Source organism: Accipiter gentilis, chromosome 2 (genome assembly GCF_929443795.1).
Source record: "Accipiter gentilis chromosome 2, bAccGen1.1, whole genome shotgun sequence".
Taxonomy (NCBI): domain Eukaryota; kingdom Metazoa; phylum Chordata; class Aves; order Accipitriformes; family Accipitridae; genus Astur; species Astur gentilis.
In genome coordinates, this window is record NC_064881.1 from 40,716,205 (window position 1) to 40,739,273 (window position 23,069).

Genomic DNA, 23,069 nt, shown 5'->3' on the forward strand with positions numbered 1-23,069 from the left:
GCATTTTTTACTCTCTGAATATAGCAGCTAGCAATAAAATAGATCTATTCTGAAACCTGACTTGTAAAAATAACTGTGGTGTCATATGTATAATCTTAGAGATTGCACTTCTGCACTCAGCAGCTTAGAGCTGAATATAGTGGGCCTTTGGTTTGTTTTTACTTTTGGTTTCATGCTGGCAGCCCTGTGACTAGACACTAGGATGTTTCAATTAAGCTGGGTTCTTTCATAGTTCACCTCTGAAACTGGTTTTATGTACCAAATTATGTCCTCATATCTTCCATTTATGCTCTCCATGCACTCATGTACTCTGAGGGGGTTACAGAGGTTTGCCTGAACCATTCAAGACATAAGAATGTAAAACAGTTTACTGTCCTGAGGGGAGCAAACAGTATTTTAGACAGTAAAGCTGGAATATATTGCCTTGAATTTGCACAAAGGACAGATCTGATTATTTGCAAAGGTGCTATCTTTATATAAAATCGCTTTTCAGAGCAGAATTGCACATAAAACATTATGGCTATGTACTAGATGAGTGCCTGTTTAGACACCAAAATTGGCACCCCATTTTCAGAAATGCTGAATACCTTTAGCCCCTGGTGAAGAAACGCCAGTTTTATTTGAAACTAAGGGGGTTTGTTGAGGTGTTCCCATGGCAATAGGTATGTAAATTATAGTGCAGTATTTGAAATTTTTAAAAATCTATGTCACTTAATCCATCTGTTTACAGAACTCTTCAATCTGGCGATTTTAAAGGAATTGCATGACAGGCTTTAGATGACAGCTCCTTGAAAATAAACCTTCCCCTCTGTGGAAGCTAGAGGAGGAGCACTTTGAAAATAGACTATTGGGCCTGGTAACTTGTGGTGGGCTGGCGCAAGAGGCTTTTGTCTGCCAGTGTTGCTCTGAGTGCTACACCAAAGAAGCGCTAACAAGGAAAGTTGGCTATGATGAAAAGGGCAAGAATTTGAAGAAGAGCCAAGACTTGGCGTTGCAGTTTGTAGGAAAGTTCTTGGCAGTAGCAGCAGGGGTTTTCCTCCTAAGGAGATGTATCCAGTGTAGTCGTTTTTGGAAGTGTCTTTGTAAAGCTTGTGATTTTACACTTATCTCTCTTGGAAAGCGCTGTAGTCCTGCTCTGCATTAGGCTGGACAAACTGTTGAGAAAGGACTGCTGCCTACAATCTCGTTGTCGGACGTCAGCCTGTGCACTTAAAACTCTCCCGTGTATTACATATAGCAGTAAACATTACAGGCTCAACCTACCTGAAGGACTTTGTGGTGGCTTTCAGTTTGACCTTGGCTGGGCTCCTGGCCTGCTCCAGAGCGCTGTGAATTGGGGGTCTGAGTAGAAATCTCAATGAGCTTGGGACGGAGCTCTGACCGCACACAGCGGCTCTGCGGTGGGCACGGCGCTGGGTGGCTGGGATGCGCGGGTCTCCGCAACACACGTGCACCTCTGCATGGCAGCGCTTGCCACGTCCTTATACGTGACATCCTCTTCTGGGGGAATTTTCAGACAATTTAATTCTGAGAAAATCGCTGCTAGCATGGTCTGCTGAAGAGGCGTGAGAGGGTGTTACATTTTTTTGGCTTTAAGTCTTGATACCTCTTCTGGGGCTGGTAAATAGGATTACCATTTCCAGTCTGAGGTTTCAAGTATGAAGCTGAGCAAATAATTTAATAAATATCTTGTCTATTAGCTTTATTAAAGTATTTTTAGACATCATTTGTTGAAGTGCGGTTGCCTGTGACAGCGTTGTGAAGAGCGTGGTTGCTGTAAGCACATTAACAAGTGGGAGCTGGAGGCGGCGCGGGGCAGTGAAAGGAGTCAGTGTTGCGATGCGTACTTGTAAGTTATTTGCAGCTCTGTTTTGCTGTCTGCTGTCGTCAGCAGCGATAGACAGGAAGAGCAGGATTTTGAAGTTTCCAGGTTGCTTTAATATTCAGTATTGACTGGCTGCAAAATTCAGGTCTCTGCAGATGACACTGCTAAATATTGCCAGTTGTTGTCAGGAAAACTCTTTTTCCCCTTTTTTCAGTGTTTTATTCTGTAAGTTAATTTCTGTTTTTAAGGTGCAAGTATTCTTTGAAAAGTTACATAGCTTGACTTCAAACTGGTGACTTAAATTATGCATTACATGTTGTTATTTAGTGTGACGTCGCTGCAACAGAGTGTGACAAAACAAGCAGACCTAGCTTAGTGTGAGGCTTGTGAAAGAGACAGATTAATTACTCATTTTGCTGATTATCTGTTCTTTGCTTTGGCTGGAGAAATCAGTGCCCAGCTCTAACCTTTGAGGAATGCTAAAGAATATCTGATTCCTTAAACTGATTTTGAGCAAATTAGTATTTATACTAGAATTGCCAATGGCCACTAGAGCTTTTTTATCCTACTCTAGTTCTTCTTCATTTCAGTTAGTAGCAGGGAGTTTGGGGACCATGTATAGTCACTAGTACCAACCCCTTCTGTTTTGAGCTCTGCTTGGGGATTACAGTTTACAGCCAGGACCATTTCAGCGTGGTTCTGCTCTCCTGATCTTTAAAGGCTGGTGCAGGGAGGAGGTCAGCCTCATAAATTTTCTGCCTGTGCCATTGTCTTCTGCATTCACAAATTATTATTTCAGGTCTAGGTTTTCAAGTGATCTCACTAGCAGAATAAGAGCCAAATCTCAAGTGTAGTTGAGTAGCCACTGTGTCATGGAGCAGATTGCTGTCAGGTTCATCGAGGTCATCAGGCTCAGTCTCCCTGCAATCAAAGGAACATAGGTACTATCAGATTAGTCCAAAAAGTCCAAATACTGCCACAGTCACAAAATATTACAGGCTTGTAACATAAAGAACTAAAAGCTATGCATTATAAGGTGCCAAGTTGGGGGAAAACCAACACCAAAACATGTGATGTCAAAGAAATTGCCAATGCCTTAGATTCTTGCAATAGGAAGAAATTTGAACTGTGAGATTCTCAGGAGGTTGAATGTACCCCATGCTGCAGAGAAATGCAAAGCCCATTCCATGGTCCTTGCCAATCTGACCTCAAACCTAGGGATTGCTTAACTGTTTGACAGGCAAGATAAACCAGTCTAAAAATCCGCCCCCCCCCCCCCCCCCCGCCCCCCAATTAAATAATTATTCCCCCAGGAAAAAATACCCCATTTATGGCTGTGGCCAGTCTCCAGTGTTTTACAAGATAGTGGGAAAAGTAGAGAAGCTTGGACATCATAAATGAGAAATTTCTTTATAAAGGTAGCCTAGTGGGAGCTTGAAGACTGGGATTTATATTGTATAAATAAGGCACAACGAACATGCCTCCATTTAACCCTCTCCATGAAGCTTAGGAAGGGAAGATACCTCAGTGTTTGGTGCTGGGACTCTAACTCTTTAAAGCACCAGGGAGATGCTTCAGTGCTAATTGAAGGTTTCCGAAGGGTACTTTCACTATCTCATGTGGCTGAGCTTTAAATGAGAAGATGAAGTAGGTTTGGATAAATATTTATACTCTGCACTAGCATATGGTGTTGTTGAAGCAGATGCAATTCAGTCTTAGAATTCTTATCTTATACCAACATGTTACTGATTGTAGAAAAGCATAAATTACACAAGTTGCCATCTGTTTTCAATTACAGCATGAAAACACTGAGGCAGGTTGGTATTTTCCTTTAGCTGTGTTATCAGCTTGCTGGTGAATTTGATAATTATATTAGAGTGAATTCAGAATGAATGTATTTGGTAATGTGAACACTCAAAAAAAGCTGCTGACAAACTGCTTTCATAGCTTGTCCATAAATAGAGAAGCAGCAGAGTTAAACGTGCATAGCCCTGCGTGCAATGAATGACACTACTGTAGGGCTTGAATATAAATGTGTATATGCGTTTCAAACATGTCTTCATGAGTGCCTCATTTTCTGATAGTATTTATTTATAAACTATAACGTAAAGGTCCATTCTCCTCCATAGAAATGTGGAAGCTGTATTCAAGCACCTATGACTTTAGAGAAATCCAATTTAAAGAAATCAGATTTGATATTTTACCATAAAATCAACTCTGGTTTTGCAAAACCAAAGAAAATTCAAACAAATTTTAGCTCCATCTTTCACTTTATGCAGCTGTAACCAGAACCTCAGATTTTATGTGCTACTATCCGTCACAGAAATTGGAGAGAGTGAGCTGAGTAGGGTAGCCATTAGCCTTGAACATCTTGTAAGTCATGCTTGAGAAGAGGGGTTGTCACATTAGGACGTATGTTAAGAGCATAGTAAGAACATAATGGTCAAGTTTGGATGCAATTTTTTTTCATTTGATCTTTAGTAGAAATCTTTCTAAAAGACTCTAAAGAAAAATTTAGTAAGGCAGCTGTTAGTTTCTGGCATGATGATTCAACAGAAGTTGGAAGAGATCAAATATTTGTGAATGTGAAAATACTCAGCTCTGCCATTGAACTTGAAAAATGGATTAGTGGTTGGTTGTCCTTGACAACTGTTTAGCAGCATGTATAGCACTCACCGTACTTTCCCGATAGATGCATGAATCTGTGCCTGGGTGTTCCTACTCTGTCTGCCTTCTCTTTTTGGTCTATGGTCATCATTTGCTCAAGGAGTTTGCTGGTGAGCTGTGGTGATGCCTCCGTAACTGTCCCAAAGTTTCCATTTCCAGGGGGTGTGTTTAATTAACCTCAGTGAGTAGTTCCCAGATTTTTTAGAGAGTCCTGCTACCACTTTTCTATCCTAAAACCCTGTTACTCTAACTATACTGGGATTGTTGCCATCAAAATTATCATAGTAACATAGTTCTGTGAGTACTGGGCAGCAAACTGCATTACATCCATCTCCTCTTGTCTGAGAGTTTTCTGAATTCAGCCCTCTCACCAAACTAGGGGCTTCTCTTACTGAAGGAAAATGTGATTTTGGGAGCTACATTGTGTTTCACTGCCAGAACTTTGCCTGGTTGCCAAAAGGAGACAAGGTTTGGCAAATCTTTTCTTTGCTTTCATTACAAGTGCAACAACAGAGTCCTTATGTCCTTGATCATCCTTTGCATTAGCACAGTGTCTTTAGGCTGATTGAAATAATTAAATGTTTTCTCAGCAGTCCTCCTTTCTCCTCATCATTGGGAATCCTGGTGCAGCGTGGTATGAGCTGCTAATCAGTCTCTCTTCTGCCCCTTTGCTGTACCAGCTACTCAATCTGTTTTATTCCTCTTCCATCGTAGAAGCCCTATCATTGTTGGACTTCTCTGAGTGTCAGGAGACTGTCTCTGAGACACTGTACCACTGGCCTGCTGGTTGAACCTGCCCCATGGTGGTCACATGGAAGACACAATTTGGATTTGGATTCTCTTCTTTACCCTGTCACAAACCCTCTATGCAACTACGCTGACTGTTTCCCTACCAGAATACATAGGTATAGTAGTTTGGGTTTAAATAGATGGAAAATGCCAACAAAGCTGACGTATTATCAAACATAATCAAAACATTCGATGAGTAGATCCATTTTGGTACCAGTACAAATGAAAAAAACTCTAGGTTTGCTTAAATTTCCTTGTGTTTTGTGGGGCCGTGGTTCCCAGTGTATGGTCTAGGGTTCCCAGTCTCAGAGCAACATGTAGATCCAAATTTACAGACTGGACCTACCAACTCCCATGCAGCAATACTACACTGTCACAGGCTCCACTGAGTTTCAGACTTCAGTTTGTACAACTGCCCTCTTTCTAAGCCATCGTCTTCCCCTTCCTGATGAGAAATTTGTGTTTGTATTAATCCCAAATACTTTCTTTGTGACATACCACCTGCCATCCCCGCCCAGGTTGTAACTGTTCTGGAGGTAGAGACTTTCTATTTCCAATGCTACCATATTCCAGTCTCTGCTAATCTTTACCAAAATTATCCTCTGTTTTGCTCTGTTTTCCACTAATAAATCATTAGACTCTAAGTACGCCACTTTAAAGCCATGATAAAGCTCCTGTCTTCTTCAGACATGCCAGAAATTCACCCTATGTTCCTACTTCTTTTGGTAGATCTCCATTTTTCTGCTTGTTTCCTTTGTTTGCCTTGCTTCTTTCCCCACAGAGTTGTTTAAGGATCAGTTTGTTTTGAAGACATCTCTTCTGAGGCCACAGTGCTTCTATTGAAGTTGTTTTGGATGGTTAAGTGAAATCCACCCTTGTAAAGATGCCTCTGAGTGCACAGTCACCACCAAGTCGATGGGGTGCGGGACTGCACTTCCTTCAATGGACTATGGGCTTCTGTTCTTCTGAGTCAGTGAACATAAAATCACCTAAAAAAACCCAGACAGCTTTATACTGGACTAGAGACTAGGTGCTTGCTGTGGCTATCAGGGACTATTACATGATAAAGACATCAAAACTCTGCGTGTGAAAAGTCACCCCCCTGAAGTATAGAAAAGATCCACTTTCATGCAGACGGGCAGTGCAGTGCTCAAACGTCACTCCAGCAGGATGTAAACTGCAAACTGCACGCACAAAAGAAAACAGAAAAATTCTTTTTCTGATTTTCAGTCCTGTTTTTGAATGACAGGGTCCATGGTAGTCACTATGGAGAAAGTAATTAAGGCAGTGGGAATTCCTATGTAAAATATAAAAGGAGTTAGTTTAGCTTTTCTGAGTATAAATTTCACCTTTAACAGTGAATTTCCTCCCCCCCACGCCCCTCTCCCAAACTTGTAGGACACAGGTGTAGCTAGGTTTTACTTGCTTATCCCAGACCTGAATTTTGGCCTGCAGAACAGTATTAGATTTCCAATAACTCGGTGTGATTTTTTCTAAAGACTCTTAACAGAGAGAGAGTTTTACTGGGCAATAAAATGATATTTTTTTTTTTTACAACTGAAAGCTTATGCAAATACAGAAAGTTTCATAATACCTCAGAGTTCCTTTTTCTGCATTCACAGCAGTTTAGGTGACATTAGAATCGAACTTGTTTGTAGGCCAGCCACCTAAAATGCTGTTGGGTAACAAGCGACCTACTATACTTGTGTCTGTACATTGGCTCCTTCTCATCAACAGCAAGTACAATTCAGAAAAAAAATTTGTTCGCAGGTTCATAATTGGAGGTCAGTGGTTGTGTTTTTTTTTTTATTTAGTCACATTATTTTAATAAAAAGTAGATTTAAAAATTCTTTTTGAGTAAATGGTGTTTTATGGCAGGATAACCCGGATAGCTGAACACCCTGCATTTAGGAAAGTGTTTTCTTGATTGTTTCTGAAGTCTTACAGCTGTAGCCATTCAGAAGGAGAGAAAGCAGTCTTGGTTTCAGCTGCACTGTAAAACAGGGCTGTGCTTGTGTTTTGATACAGCTTCCAAATTCCAGCATGGTCTATAGCCCATTGAACGGCGAGATTTAGTGCCAGCCGGAACAGCTGGGATCTTACCCTTGCTTGAGCTTTCTTAGGCTATTGCAGGTCACTCTTAGGTAGTCCAGGCTCTCTAAAGAGAGGGCTGTCATCTGAAAAACTTATCTGCAGAATGGCTGAAATCTTAAAAAGTGTACCCTAAGTGTTTCTAAAAAAGATACAAAATTTGAGGCTGCTACAGCAAAATGCTGGCATTTTGAACTGCTTCTGCTCTCAATTGAGGATGAAAAGCATTTTGTATTATTAGGTTCAGTTGCAATATCCGTTTCACTTGAAGCCTTGAAGGGGTCCTCGGACGCTGTTGGGTTTACAGCATCGTGGCTATCACAGCTCTTCGCCGCCAGCGCTTTGGGGATGCTGCTGCTCCCCGGCTGCCTGCTTTACAGACCCTTCCCCGCACTTCTCCATGTCTTTTCTTGTTTCTGCTCAAGACCCAAGCTGGCTTCCTTTCATGATATAAGCGAATGATTTGGGAAACATGTTGCATTAAAGCCAAGGCTCTGTTTAGCTAGTCAAACACATGGAAAAACAATTGCACTTTTGTCTGCGCAAACAGAGAGCAGCTGTTTGTCTCCAATGGCGCAGACCGTTCCTGCTCGTTACAGTCTTGATATCGGAGGGCGCTGAGGGTGCCCTGCATGGGTCTGACTGCCCTTGTAACTCCCTTGTTTGGGCTGGTTTAGGGACTGTTTTTAACTAGTATGGGCCTTAAACAAACTACATTTAGTTAGTTTAGCCTAATTATATTTGACCTTGTAAGTAAACTGATACACAGTTTTTAAGTTCTTTACTCATTATATGTGTTTCTCTTTTAGCAACTCTAGTTTAGGTATAGATAGACCAGGAAAAAAAAAACCAAAACAGAACACTAAAAGGTCAGTCCAAGCATAAAAAGACGTTATTTCTAAGCTAAGACTCCATGTTCTTCTGCTACTTATGCAGTATTTCACCCAGAGCCACCTTTAGCCATTTGAGTTATTTAACATTTTCAGAGCTGTTCTGTGGTAGGTATCAAATTGCAGTATACAATAAAAACGCTTATAAAGTTAAGCATGTAGTCACTGGTTTGCTTTCCTGATGTGGCCCAGTCCAGCTCGGCTTTACCTGTGGGTATTTCCCGCTGCAACTCAGATTAAGTCAGTCATTTCACACACCAATTCCCAATTAGGGCCATGAGAAGCAGTGACCTGTATTTCCCTATTCCCTATTTATGGAAGGTTTGCATTTCAGGGTATTAGGTCCTTACTGTTATTACCCTCCAGGTATGTACAGATAGCTTTCATTCACCTACATGAGTAATACCCGTTTGCTGTGTTGGCGTTTGTCTGACCACTCCGTCAATCTATTGGGGAAACTGTGCCACTGCAGAGCTGAGACTTGCATGCAGACTGAAAGCCACCCACCCCAGAACAAGAGTTGTTCTCATGGGCTGTTAGGTCAGCTGTTTCCCCCTCTAATTTGTCCACTCTATTTGTGGAGTTTGCACAGCAATGGTTTCATTCTATTCCTGTTAAAAAGAAGACTTAAATTTCCATTAATTCCCATCAGTGGGGGAGGGAGGGAGACAAGACACTATCTGAACTAATGATGAGGCCCTTTGAGAATCTAGGACTTAATTTTATGTTTTGTGAATTGTTATATTATGTTGTAAGATATTTTATTAGATGTTTTTATGTTTTATTTTTATATTATGTAGTTTTTATATGATGCTGTTTAATTTCTGAATTTTTTTCCAGTTATAGGCAGATGAGTTTGGAATACTATAAAAAATTTAGCCTCTTTTTTAAAAACAAAAAGAAGAATTATGTAGTAAATGTATGTAATGAAAATATGTAACGAAGCCTTGCCCAGGCAAACCATCCATACCAGACTGCAGCCACAGACCAAGATGGAGAGACAGAATTACACGCTTATGTTTGTAATTCTGCAAATGGAGTTGGTTTTCTCTGCTATGCATTGTACCATGCTCTGCTGGTATCCAGTTTCTAGCCCACTGATGGGACAGTGGGCCAGCTTAACACTGGTGTAAAGAGTGAACACGAAATGTGTCCCTTTAGAGAGAGAATCCTGTGTTTATGCAAGACCTGGATACTTGCCTACTCCCACACCACCCACTCTACAGCCAATTACACATTTGCTAGAGATATTTACAGAGCTGAACACACAGCTGCAATTTATTCTGTTTCATCCAGTAACCTCAATTATGTAGAAAAGGACATTGCATGATTTTTTAACCTTCTGGCGACACGCAATAGGTTTTGAATTGTTAGGTTTCAGCTTTGATTTATTAATCCTAGCAAGATTGCATAAATTCTTTTTAAAAAGGGCGTGGAGGGGGGAGATAAAAATCTTAGCTGGAAACATAGTTTTCAGGACCTCTGATTTTCATCTCTTTTCCTCATTGCAGTGTGACAATGCGCAGAGTGGGAGCAAATACTTCAATGCTGCCTGTGTTTGCTTTTATTTAGGAGGTTAGTCTTGTGTCTTGGGCTCCTCTGTGGCAGCACGTTCAGCATCTCTGTAGCCTGGGGTCTTTGCTGAGCACAGGGATTCCTCTGCTTTATGGCTATGGGTTACCTATTGAAATAGAAGAGACCCTGTATCAGCATAAATGCAGGTTGTGTGTGTAAGGGTGTAAATGAAGTTGAGCTCTGCGCCCTCTCTCCTCCACCCTTGTTCTCCTGCCTCAGATTTCTCTGCGCTTGTTCCTTCTACCCTAACATCCATCTTCCCATTGATTTCACTGGGACTTTATGTTATCTGAAAACTTAAGCTGCAGTTTACTGATCTAAGCGTAAGCTGCTGCCAGAAAGGTTGATTCTATCTTCATGTCCTTTTCATCTCCCTCTTCCCCTTTTCCTCCAGCCAGATACGTATCTATTGCCTCCTTCCTCCAACCATGTCAGGCACATCAGGGAACTTATTTTGCCTGGAGACAAGTCCTTTCATTTATTTATTTTTGCTGGCACAAGATTAAAAGGGAGCGGTGCCTGGCTTTGGCGCACTGCTCCCTGGAGCCAGCGCAAAGGGACTGGTGAACCTCTTGGGAGTGGAGGCACCAAGTCCTGCTATGAACCTTCCTCCCCTTTAGAAGAGGTTTGATATCTGGATCCACAGAGTCCTTGGCAATTCAGGCTGAGGGTATTCCTTTCTGCCAGCGGAAGGGGTTGTGGGGTCCCAGATCAGGTTACTGCTCCGGCTTTTAATAAACAAACCTTTTTTTCCCCACATTTCTTTTAAAAGTAAGATTAGTCCTTTACACCCTAAGGAAAGGGAAACGTCATTCTCTGGTCTTGTCACTAAGGGTTTTGTGTGCAAACCCATGGTGTGGCGTGTGAAGTAGAAGATGATGATACGGTAATTAGCTCAGAAGATTTATTCAAGAGATCTAACAACCGGCAGGGCAACCCTGCATGGTTACCCGCTTGTAAATAGCTCCTTTTTAAATGGTAACTGAAATAAAAAGTAGAAGCAGTGTAATTTTTTGTTCCTCTGTGACAAAATAATAGCCTTAAATGGGAGTGTTTACTTTCACTAATTTCTCAACTCCTTCATATTTAAACTAGATTTTAAAAAATGACACCTTGATTTCCATTTGTTTGCTTCAGAGTGCAGCAGTGCTTGGGAGGCAGGAGTGGGAGCAGCAGTTCCCAACATTCCCAGAGGAGCAAGGGGAATGTGAGGGGAGGAAATCCCTTTGGAAGGGTAACTCTTCCTTTAAAATGTTGGAAGCTTGGATGTCCCCTTCCGCCTTGCTGAAGGCTGGAAAGCTGTGTTTCAGACGTTACGTTCTTGTAGCACCTAAGCCTGCCTTCCCCCAGTTTTGCTGAAATCTGTCAGCAAGACAAGAAAAGCCAAAGCAGGTATATTGCCTTTTTAAACAAGTGATGGTAAAGAGTATATTTTCTCTTTTTTGCTTTGCTTTTTCCTTCTCGGTTTCAGCAGTTCAGTAACTTTCACAGGTGAGAGCTGTGGCCATACCACAAGAATCAACCAGTAAGTTTTCTGTCTTAGAACTGGCCCAGAGTTTTAAAAAGTATCTATAAAGTGTGAAGAGCTTAATTTGTTTGGTATTCTGCTTAAGACATCTCCAGGTCACTGACAGTTGCCAAATATTAATCCTTCAGCCCCAATTTGCACGGGTGCCTGTAAGAAAGGGTTCTTACTGAGAGCATGGCCTGATATTTAATAGAAATCAGGATCTTGCAGGTCTCTCATGCAGATTACACATAGAAAATAGATGGTTTTGCTAACCACACATGAAGAACCTTTCCTCTGGAAGATCACAGTGAGTTTCACAATACCATAATGAAACAATTATAAGCCTGAGCTACTCAAACTGGCCAGCTGATCATTCTCCCTGTAGGATTAGTAGGACATGAAAAAAAGCATTTATTTATAATTATTGAGGATATCTCTAGAACAGAAATGTAAGCAGGCTGTTTCTGTAATGGATTTCATTTTAATTTTCATTAGCAAGAAGAAAACCAAAAACATTAACATTGGACTGTTCTTTTTGAAATAGTTATATTGTCAGTTCTGGTATCAATTTTATTCTGTAAAATTGTCAAAATACACTTTTCTTTAGACAGCTCTGAAAGAAGTTATACTTAGAAGCTTTTATTTTAGTTCTTAGGAAAATTGCTGAAGAACTTTCCAGTGTTGAAAATAACTCCTACATTTGCCTGAATTCATCATTTCTGTTTGATGCTAATAAGGTTTAAAAAAATAAGACCAAAAAGAAACCAATACATTTTTCCATGCATTTTGGGAATGGCTTGTCTTAAAGTAAAAATTATCTGTGTGACTTTGGCATCACATCAGATGATAAGAAGAAATAATAGTCAAGGGAGTGTGTCCTAAACTATCTGATAACTAATGTAAATCAGTGTGCGTACAAATAATGAACAGAGCAAAGGGTTAAATCCAGTCTGTCTCATGGTGGACGACTGAGCCAGCCCTGATCCTCACACAGCTTTCCCAACAACTGCATGTTTCCGTGCAACATGCTAATAAGTTTTGTAATAAGTACCTTGGTTTCAAAGGGATCTGCTTTGCAGCAGGACGTGGCCCTGGTTTGAGCTGCCAGCTTCTAGAAATCTGTTTCAGATCTCCACAGAGTCCAGGGGTAAAATCCTGGCTGCTCCAGAGTGAAAGATTAGTGCAAGGCTGGATTTCACTCCTTATCTCGCCAGCCTTTTTTAAGATCTTCCTTCATGCAGTTGCCACATGTACAATAATATTCGCACCTTCAATGGAAATGGATTAGTGGCAATGTTTTCAGCATCTCTTTATGCTGTTAACACTTGATGCCAGAGCATCTATCAGTGTCAAACAGCCCGTGAAAACCTTGCCTTTTGGTTGACCTTGGTGCTGTTGGGGGAGAAAACTCAGGGATGCTGGTAGAGACTTTGTGCTTTGCAGTCTTAGACCCTGAATGGTGCTATTACTGCCCAGATAATTGGGTAAAATATCAGTACTGCTGAAAACCAGTATTTTTGCCACTAACTTTAATGTGTCATTGCATAATCTAGGTTCGTATTCAAGAAATTCAAGACTAAGTTGTATTTGGTAACATTGATTTCTTTGGTACCTATTTGATCTGTATTTGTAATAGTCGTCATACTTTCCTTCTTAAAGAGAAGTTAGCAAAAAAAAAAAAAAAAAAAGGAAAGTGGATTCCGGACACTGACCTTGACACTGAAATGTAAATGATAAATCCATTGAGAATTAGAACCTTAACCCATGGCCACTGAAATGAGGTGCACATGTTTGCTGCTGTGGAGAAGGGCAGTCCTCTAGCCCCTGCCCAGCCATGCTGCCTCCTGTATGCTGGTGCAGGCATTTGTGTTCCTCTTCATCTCAAGCTTTTTTAAAAATTTATGTCAAATTGAAGTGACTGTGTAATCATGGTCTTATTCTACTGTTTTGAGATGTATTATCTGTTGACTCTGCATAGCTGTTACTTGCTTCACGACCAGGGATGAACAGTTGCACTCACTGCTTCTTTAAAATGAAATGCTTTTTTTAGGCCTGTCCCAAAGAACTTTGCAATCATCACTTAAACCAAATTCTTCAGTGGGAATTTCCAGCTCTTCATGATCTTTCACAGCACCGTTCTAAAAAGTATGCCTAGAAAAAGAAAGGAAATTTTAAACGTATTTTTATATTTATATATAATATTGAAAAAAGTCCAGCAAGCAAGGCCTGTCTCCACAAGGACGGGTGACTAAAGCCTACGGTGCAAACGGCACCTGAATATCCAAGTATCTGGGCTAACTGCCTATCCTCAAATAATATTCCTGTAGCATTCACAAATATTAAGGTCATCCTGAGGCAGAATGCTAAGTAAGAATTAGTGACAGGTATGCAATGTTTTTATTTAATAATTTGCTTTAAGGTCGTTGTGCAATTCCACGCTTATGCCTGCAGCCGGTCTTGGGAGCATCCGGCAGTCATCCTCACCACAGCTCCTGATCAATGCTGGCTCAGCCATCCAGCCCCAGGGCAGGCAGCCCCTGCGAGGGAGCGGGGCTTTGGTTTGGCTGGCGGGCAATTCTCTTGGCAGGAAAATCAAGGGGTGTGGATGTACATCTCCAGGGCAGCTTGGCAAGACCAAGGAGGGGCAGGCAGCCAAAGCTTGCTGTGGCGGGAAGAGCAATAACCAGTAAGGGGGAGGAAGGGTTGTACAGCTCCAAGTACAGCACAATCCTGATTTTGGCCATTAAACGTTATGGTAACTATTTATAATTCCTCTTCTCACCATCTTCAGTTTGATGATAAATGGCATGACAAACCCTTGCTAACTTCTTTAAGTGATAGGTTCCCAGATCCCTTCTGTTCAAACGTAAGCCCAAAGTTGAAGTTTTCCTTTTCCTGGGAACACCTGGATTTGGTTAAACCTTCTGTATATGCCAGTGGAAACCTGCAGAAAGACAAAGGTGCCTTTTCTGCTATCCCTACTTCTGTGGGCTGCTGTATGCCAAGGTGGGAAATGGAAATACTTAACAATAAATGTTTATTACTGTAACATTTAAATATTTGAAATTAATTAAGGGAGTCTTTTCATGTCAGTGTTGCTTTATTTAACTGTTATTGTTTCTGTGGTTTTTAGATCGTCACATCCTGACCAACAAAATGGTTGGAATTTATTCTGGGCTTTTCATTTCTTGAAGTCTGAGGGATGCTTATCTCCTGTCAAGTTCCTTGGAGAGCGATGAGGAAATGAGCAATAAAAGGCTCTTTGAGGGCCTTTTAACTTTAGTTTATTATCTATTATAGTTATTGATGTGTGGAAACCAACAGAGAAATTCTACATGTTTGTAGTTACAAAGCCCTTAACAGCTGTAGCTATGAGCTGAGCACTTACAGCTTTTTGAAATGTGTTTTTATAAATGTAACATTAAGTCATCATGATTTTGTAAACCAGTCTCCTTAAGAAAATTCCTGAGATAATAATATGTGGGTTGATACACTCAGTCAGGGCTGGTTTCTGGGTACTTGCTCGCTCTCACTCATTTTGTAATTCCACCAAGAGAGCAACCCATGATGTGGGCTTCTTTGGGGCAGGATTGATGATGGCCAAAATGCACAAAGCAGCACTGCATTTCTTTTCCCCTTGCTGGATACAGCACTGATTGGAAAAACGGGGTGGGGAGAAGAAAACTGGGTGAGTCGAGCCCACTGAAGGGCCCAGGGCTGTGAAAACCTCTTTCCCCTCATCAGGACTGGAGGACACAGCAAATGGCTCCACATTTCTTTATCCCTGAGGGAGCCGGATCTGGAATTTGCAGAGACTCAGCCCTTGGGGGCACTGCCCAAAGTGATGGCCATGAAGAGGGCTCTCCACCCCTACGGTGACTGCCTCTTAATTATCATCTCCTGTTCCTCATGGGCCTTTCCATGCAGTTTTAGGAGAGAAGTACACTCTTCTGTGCATTGTCCTCCTCTCTACATTTCTCTTCTCATCTGGCCTGGGTGGACTTTTTACATCTAATCCTATCCACTGGAAATGGTGAAACTAATAAGCCATTTGGATCCAGTGCAAAGGACAGCACGAGGGGGACTGTTCTCAGTCTGTAGACATTGCTGATTAATAATACCGCCAAGGGCATACATTAAAACAAACACATCGAGAATGCAGACGTGTCAACTCTTGTCTTTTGCATAAGAAATTCACTCTTTGGGATCCAGATTGCCATTCAGGGCTGCGGTGCCTGTACTGTCCACATTTACACTACTGTAGCCCTTGTGCGAGTGGCTGGCCAGTCTGGAAAGTCTGTTCCTCTGCCAGGGATGTTCCCTGGAGGCCCCTGAATGCCCCAGACATGATCCAGCATGCAGATTTATCCATCACACGCTTGCATGCCTGTCCCTGGCCAAACACAAGTCCCATGCATTGGGATGCCAGTAACTCGAGAAGTCTGAGAATATGCAGCAGTAAAAAAACCATCAGCCATTCAACTTCCAAAAATTGCATTAAGCCAGAAGAGACAATGTTATTTCTGCAGGTCTGTTTTAAATCAACCCAAATATTATTCTGGAGCCAGAGCTATAATTCAGTAAAACTTGATACAATCTTGGAAATCCATAGAAAGCGTTAGGAAATACCACTGGAAGTTAAGAGACCCATAGATACTGCAATAATCTACCTTTTAAACTAAATAGACATGCTTCTTAAATACTAATTGAGGCACACTACAGATGATGATGGGTTACTTTTTCAACCAAAATCCTTAAAATTCAGGAGGCTTTTCTCTGCATGCAAAAACTGAACCATTTTCCCAATGCTACTTGCAGCTGAAATATAGCATATGAATGTGTAGGAAAGATACACATCCATACTGCCATGGAAGTTGGCTAAGTGGTATTGCCGATTGCCATACTTTAGGCTACCAGTAAGGTTGACTTTCAGGATCTTCAGCTCTGCAGAGGAGTTCTGAGGGTAAGGGGTAAGGTGCAAGAGAGAGGTCTGCCCTCCCTTCAGGGACTGCTGCTGCTGCTCTTCCTGTGCAGAGGCTCTAAGGAGCAGAGATTAAAATTATTGGTGGCATTTTTGATGACATTTTACATTTTTGGATTGGCTTTGCTTCCTCTATAATTTTCCTTAATGGAACATCAATAGGTACATTCTGTACGTTTTGCGCAAATACAAATTGAGTTTCACCACGCGTTTTACTTGAGAGGGAAGGTAGTTGATGCACAAAAGTTAAACGACTTGGCTTGCGAGAAAATCTGTTTTAGAGCTAGCACTGGAAGACACCAGAGCTGCTTCCCACCCCTCCCGCATATATTTCTGTGTTGTGTTTCTGCCTAAATAGGAAAGATAAAAATATAAAATAAAGCCTGAAAATTTCTAGTGATACTCTCCTCATAGCTTCTTTCTTACAGACTCAAGATGACTTATGAGTAAGATAACCTTCTAGTGAATGTATTGTTTTCATTGAAACATCAGGATGATATTACTGTTGCTTCAGGCTCCATATTTTTATCATTAAAAACACAGATCTAGACACTACACATTTTTGGCCTTTTTACCAATACCATAATGTTATGATTAGATACAGACAAGGCTTAACGTTTTTGAGGAATCAGTACTGTTATCTTTCTTTTCCTCCTCTGTTTTTTACAATGGGGATGTGACTTTTTCTCTGATTAACTCTTTTAAGATATACAGTGATGTTGGTCTGAATATTTCTATCAAGACTTTTTGGACAGAAGATGGCCTCTGATGATAAAAGACTTTCAGTGTTTGAATTTGTTATGGCTTTTAAAAACAAAATATTAGCATATTTGAAATTATTTAATGAGCCATACTTGCTGAAGAAAACCAAAAAACATTCATATAAAAAGTAAATCTGTGTAGGAATATCTTCTGAAAATGGCAGTGACATCTTAATCCATCCTACTTAATCTTCTGTGATATTATTTCATAGAATTTGGATCCTTTGGGTTTGTGTTGTACCAGTGCAGGTTTTGGCACCGAATCTAGTGAAGTCATCATCCAGACCTTGCCCTGAGCCTGGAAACATGATGCATATATTTACTGTAGCTACCAAGAACTGTCTAAAAGGGTTTCTATGAAAGTGTTTAAGACAAACTAAGGATAATAGACTCTTTGCAATGGCCAGAGTTGTCTTGCCCACATTGTTTGCAATGCACCATTGATATCAGAAAATATCACTGTTCTAAGAAGAATATCATTGTTATAAGAAAAATGATTGATGTAGGACTTCAAAATTCCACAGATTTGAAAGTTGCAGTGATATTGCAAAAAATTTTACAGAAAATTAACTTGCCAGATTAATTCTAAGAAGTGTGTTTTTCTTAAGAATGCTGAATGAGATGGTATGAAGAGTTATGGAGGTTTTGCACACTCGGGAGTTGATAGTACACCTGTGTAAATAACCTTACAAAAAAGTGCAATGCCTAACTTTTTTTGCTGGTTGCTTTTCTCCTCAGGTTTGCCAATTTGTTGTATCTGTCAATGGCCTCAATGTTCTCCACGTGGATTACAGGACAGTGAGCAACCTCATCCTGACCGGCCCTCGAACAATTGTGATGGAAGTGATGGAAGAAATAGAATCCTGAGAAGGAAAAAAACTCTTACTGGACATTTCTGTGAGAGAAATAGTAATGACCATGGAGCAGCCTGACACAAGGAGGCAGAACGTTGCTGTGTCTAAATAGATGATTTTGCTTTTAGGGGAGGGGAGCTCTCTTTCATTTAACAATAATAGCACTGGTGATTATGCTAAGAAGTGAACAATACATACTGGCCTATTTTCACTAGGGACTTTTCTTTGCCCGACAGTGACAAGGTTAAAGCCTTTAGGTTGTCTTTCCAGCCATGCCTGCATCGGTCAGAATGGTTTCCCACCTGAGAGGCCGTGCAGTCCACCATTGGATCAAAGCACTTCAGGAAATGAAAGAACCAAACACCGTGGGGTCAGGATGTCACAGATGGTTTGCATGACATACTTACGTTAGTAAACATCCTCCTGGTGTCCAGCTTTGTGCCAGGAGCATGTGCTGTCGCAGATGCTCTCTCCTTGGGCTGAGGGACAGCTGACTAAATGCTGGCTTGATTGCAATCAAACACAAAAAAAAATGCAAATGCATGAAAAAAAGCTGTCCATTCTCTGTGGAGGGTACTCTGGTACGAATGTTTGGGCCTGACTGAATACATGGATTAGTCTAGAAAGAAAAATCATGCAAATGGAAAAGCGTGCAGTACTTTTACAAAACCTGTCTTTGAAAATCGGGCTTTTTGTTTAGATGCCTACACACTGGTTTAGGTGCTCAAGTATAAAAATGTTGATCTTGGTTTTTTCCTTATCTGTAAAGGAAAGGTGTCTTGGCCTTGCTGTTTGTCACTTTGCAGAAATTTTGGACACCTTTATTCCTAGAAGAAGAAGATTTGGTGGGTTGAAGTGGGAAATTCAGTGTTAGCATTAGCAATGATACATGGAGATGCTCCAGCAGAGAAAGTACATTTCAAATGGAAGCAATGTACTTGAATGTACATTAAGCTTGTTAGCACTTTCCAATCATCAAATGTTCTGCAAACTACAGACTTGCCACATGAATTGCATTTGACACTATTACTAATAAAACATTGTATTTAACTGACTCTTACTCTTTTTCAAACAGGATTTCTTTGTTGATGAATTAATGCATCAAATATTTTAAAAAAATGTATATACAAATTCCATATTCTGCAGAGTTAGGTGACTTGTCAACTCTATGACAAGAGGACTGCATGGGTTTTCTTTGATGTTTGAACTGAATAAACACATCCTTGTCCACAAACTTATAATCATATATTGCAGACTTTATCTGCTGTCTAAATTTTACAGTTAAAGCTTGACTTTCTATATGAGCATACCACAAATCCTTCAATTACGGGGTGGGGAAAGTATTTTTTTCCTCAAATAATTTTGAAATATGTTTTATATTAAAAATTGTTCTCACTAAATACATTGCTCTTGCAGTATGTTTTTCCCTCACTCAAACACTTCTACATCAGAGATGTAAAAACAGCAAGTCTTCAAAATCACATATGCCTGCAGCTTTGTAGGTAGAAGTCCATGTGTTCTTTGTTTCTGACATAGTATATCTGTGGTTGATTCTTCACCATGAAAACTTCTCATATTCCACTAGTATGCAGCAGTGCAGGGAGGTATAAAACTGCAGCTGCGAACTTGATACTAAACAAGGGACAAAAACGTTTGGAGGATTCTTTCAATCTGTCTTTTAGTATGACAGTTGTTTATCCTGATTGCACCCCAAAAAATTTTGGTACACATGTATAACCCATAGCAGATTATACTCTACAGTTCCTCTAAAATAAACAGTTCAGCACATAATGTTATATGAGATTGTAACAACTGTTGATGGTATCCACTAAGAACAGTTGGAAAAAATCCTGTTATCCCAGAAATGTGTCAGTATGATACAAGTTCTTGATTTTGTGAATCCAGGAATGCTTCTCTAAATACTCTTCTCTTTTCTTCTCTTTTCTTCTCTTTTCTTCTCTTTTCTTCTCTTCTCTTCTCTTCTCTTCTCTTCTCTTCTCTTCTCTTCTCTTCTCTTCTCCTCTCCTCTCTTCTCTTCTCTTCTCTTCTCTTCTCTTCTCTTCTCTTCTCTTCTCTTCTCTTCCTGGGTTGTTTTGGTGGCTTGGTTGGTATATACTTTGTACCACTTTCAAATAAAAATTCTACATGTTAGGCTAGGTTAAATATTAAAATGTGAAGTATTTCTGTAGCAAAATGCTAATGATACTCTCTAATGCCATCATAGATTCTTCTGTCTTACATCTCTTGCCTTAGTTAATATTCTGCTACAAGTTCCCTGTAGCTTACAGATAATTAAGAAACTGGGTCAGAATTTAGCTTAATAATGCATTACAGAGTGCACTTTAGAGTTGAGCAGAAAGAGTGGGAATGGGGGCAGGGAGAAATCTCTGCATATCATTAAGTTACAGATTCGAGATGGCATTTTAATTTGCAAGATACATTAGTCTCTATCACAATTGGAGCACCATTACTTGCCTGCTGTTTAATGGGGATTTCCATACTGTGTTCTCAACTCGATTGGCAATACAGAATTTAATTAATTCTTTCCCTCTTCAATGTGACAAAGGTTTTCAAATTATCTCTGGTATGAAATTTTGTATTTTTGGAAAAAAAGGATCCAAAGCTAACAATTAAGCTATGAAATATATCATTTCTGATTAAATTGCAGTCTGTCTGCACATAGTGATACATACCATCCAAGACAGTCCACAGGAGTCAGTGACAAACTTTCATGCACTTCAGAGGGCACAGAATTTTGAGTATAATAGAGCACCTTGCTTCCTGCAAAGTACCAGGGGAAATGTAAGATTATTCACGGAAGTGGGGCATTTCAAGAGATGCATGAATATCGCAGTATGAACTGAAGCAAGAAACCAGAAAGGAAAAAAAACCCCTGGCATCAGCAGTAATAACTTCTTTAAAAACATAGGCATTTTTGTAAGACTTAGTCTCTTAACGTGATCACATTTTTGGTTACTATAGATCTTGTAGATCCTCTAATAAATCTTTATGCCTTAATAACACAGATTAGTGCCAGTCCTCTGCACATGTACATTTGCAAGTCATTTATGGAACATCTTCAAGCAATATAACAGTTAATTAAACTCAAGTAGCAGTTAAGCTAATTGGAGCATTAATTCATTGCAATATTTCTCCTATTTTTCTTCTGTCTCCTACAAGATACACCATTTTGATTATCAAGATCAAATACCATAAGTATACTATTGAACACAACTGGTTGCACAGCTAGTCCCATGGAAGGCATTTCACTCATGAAATAATGCAATAATCAGGTGTATCAGAATTTGATTGTCTGCAAACTGTAAATCACTGGGGTATTCAATCATAAGGATTTTTGTTTTCTTCTTCAGGTTTTAGACTATCTTGTATTAAACAGAAAAAAAAAATAATAATTCTCCCTCTATTCTATGCTTGTCCAATTAGAAAATGCTCTTTTTCGCCCCTTATATTTCCAGTGGAACTTGTGATGAACAGAAATCATACTTTTCTTTTTGTGCCCAAGCATAAGTCAGGGAATACTAGTTCTTACCTGCACTTCTTAGGCAAACTTCCACTGAGTCTCCCTGGGAAAATTTTACCTGAGCAAAACCTGCAATATGATGCCTATTACTAGATTGTAGCTGGAAAATACATAGTATGTACAAACCATTAGTTTTTGCAAAAAAACCAAGTTAGCTTGTTTTTGATGATTTTGAATTAGAAGCAAAACAAGTGTGGAATCCAGAGGAGCATCCATCAGGCAGGTACGGTGATAGGGTTCTGTCCCGTTATCTTTCTTAATAGCATCACAGAGGAGAAAAATGTTGTAGTTTTATGACTAAATTTACAATTTACATTCTTAACCCTGTCTTCTCAATAAGAACAAAGTTGTAACTAATACTTGTGCATTTAAGAACATTCAAGCATAAAATGCACTAGATAAGAATATAGTAAAGATATATGTTTGTTTGTGAAATACTTGTTTCAAATGTAAGAAGCTACCCAAACAAAACATTTCCTTTAAAGAAAAAAATTTTCATTTACATTATGAAGTAATTAAAACTTTTTTTTAAAAATCTTTGATTTCTTCACAAAATATATATATATATATGTGCAAACACTGTGTGTATCAACTAAAAATAAATACACATGCAGTTAAGCACGCTTGACTGAACAACTGCTTTGTCAATGGAGTGCAGCAATGGGGCTAAGCTGAGCTCTTCATGTTTATTAGCAAAAGTTTAATTAAGCGTGATGTTGAGCAAAGCCTGGGAAATATTAAGTGATTTCACTTGGAAGAAGTTCTTAGTAGTTTGCAGGATCAGGAATCCATTTAATTTCTGTTCTCAAAGTACCCTAACATCCTTGCTTTACCTGCAAAGTATTTCTAGAAACAAGATAAGATTTTCTTAAAACTCATATAAATATTGCAGATGGAACCCACTAGCTGTTACGGGTTAACTTGGAAAGGAAGAATCATGAAAGTATTTAAGATCTTAATGTCACATTTTCCTATTGCCTGTTTTGTTTTATAAGTATTGTCAGGTCAACTGCTTTTTGAAGATAACTTATTGCACCCTTTTGTTAGTTGCTGCAGTTTGGGATGTATGTGTGCTTTGTTTGTTTTGCCAGAACCAGCAAGATCCTCTTGAATAATACAAAAATTCAATAATTCGTTTTCCATTACACTCCAGCAGGCAAATCGTCTACTACAAAATATGTTTAAAAGAAGCATTTATGGAAGGGTGCCGAGTTACCCTGTTACGTGTTTGATTTTCATGATGAAATATGCGTTAAACTTTTTAAATTTTGTTTCATTAGCCACTGTACATGTGTCTGCATGATTGTATTATTGTTCATTCTCCTAAGAGATTATTTTCTGAGGGTTATTGATTCACCTTCATTATAGCAGCATCAGTATTCCATTCCAGAGACCACTTAAATATAAATCCCATTGACCTCATCTCCTACATAGTCACAGAAAAAGATCTTTTCTTCTGGTTCAGTTGGAAATTGTATTTGGAAGATGAAGGCACAGAAAACATTCACCTTAACTCTTGCTGATTAGTGTTTCTTTTGCAAAAAGCAGACAATGCTGTCTTAATGTGCAGAGCTTCAGGAAGCCA

General features: G+C 39.8%; 1 protein-coding gene across 1 annotated transcript in view; it reads left to right on the plus strand.

Moving 5' to 3' along the window:
* DEPTOR (DEP domain containing MTOR interacting protein) overlaps window positions 1–18,995 on the plus strand; it is a 77,870-nt gene extending 58,875 nt beyond the window's left edge. Inside the window, exon 10 of the mRNA XM_049824834.1 lies at window positions 17,828–18,995. Within this exon, the coding sequence (XP_049680791.1) occupies window positions 17,828–17,956 (129 nt within the window). The 3' untranslated portion in view covers window positions 17,957–18,995. The remainder of the gene's footprint in view (window positions 1–17,827) is intronic.
* Window positions 18,996–23,069: the final 4,074 nt, after the last annotated feature.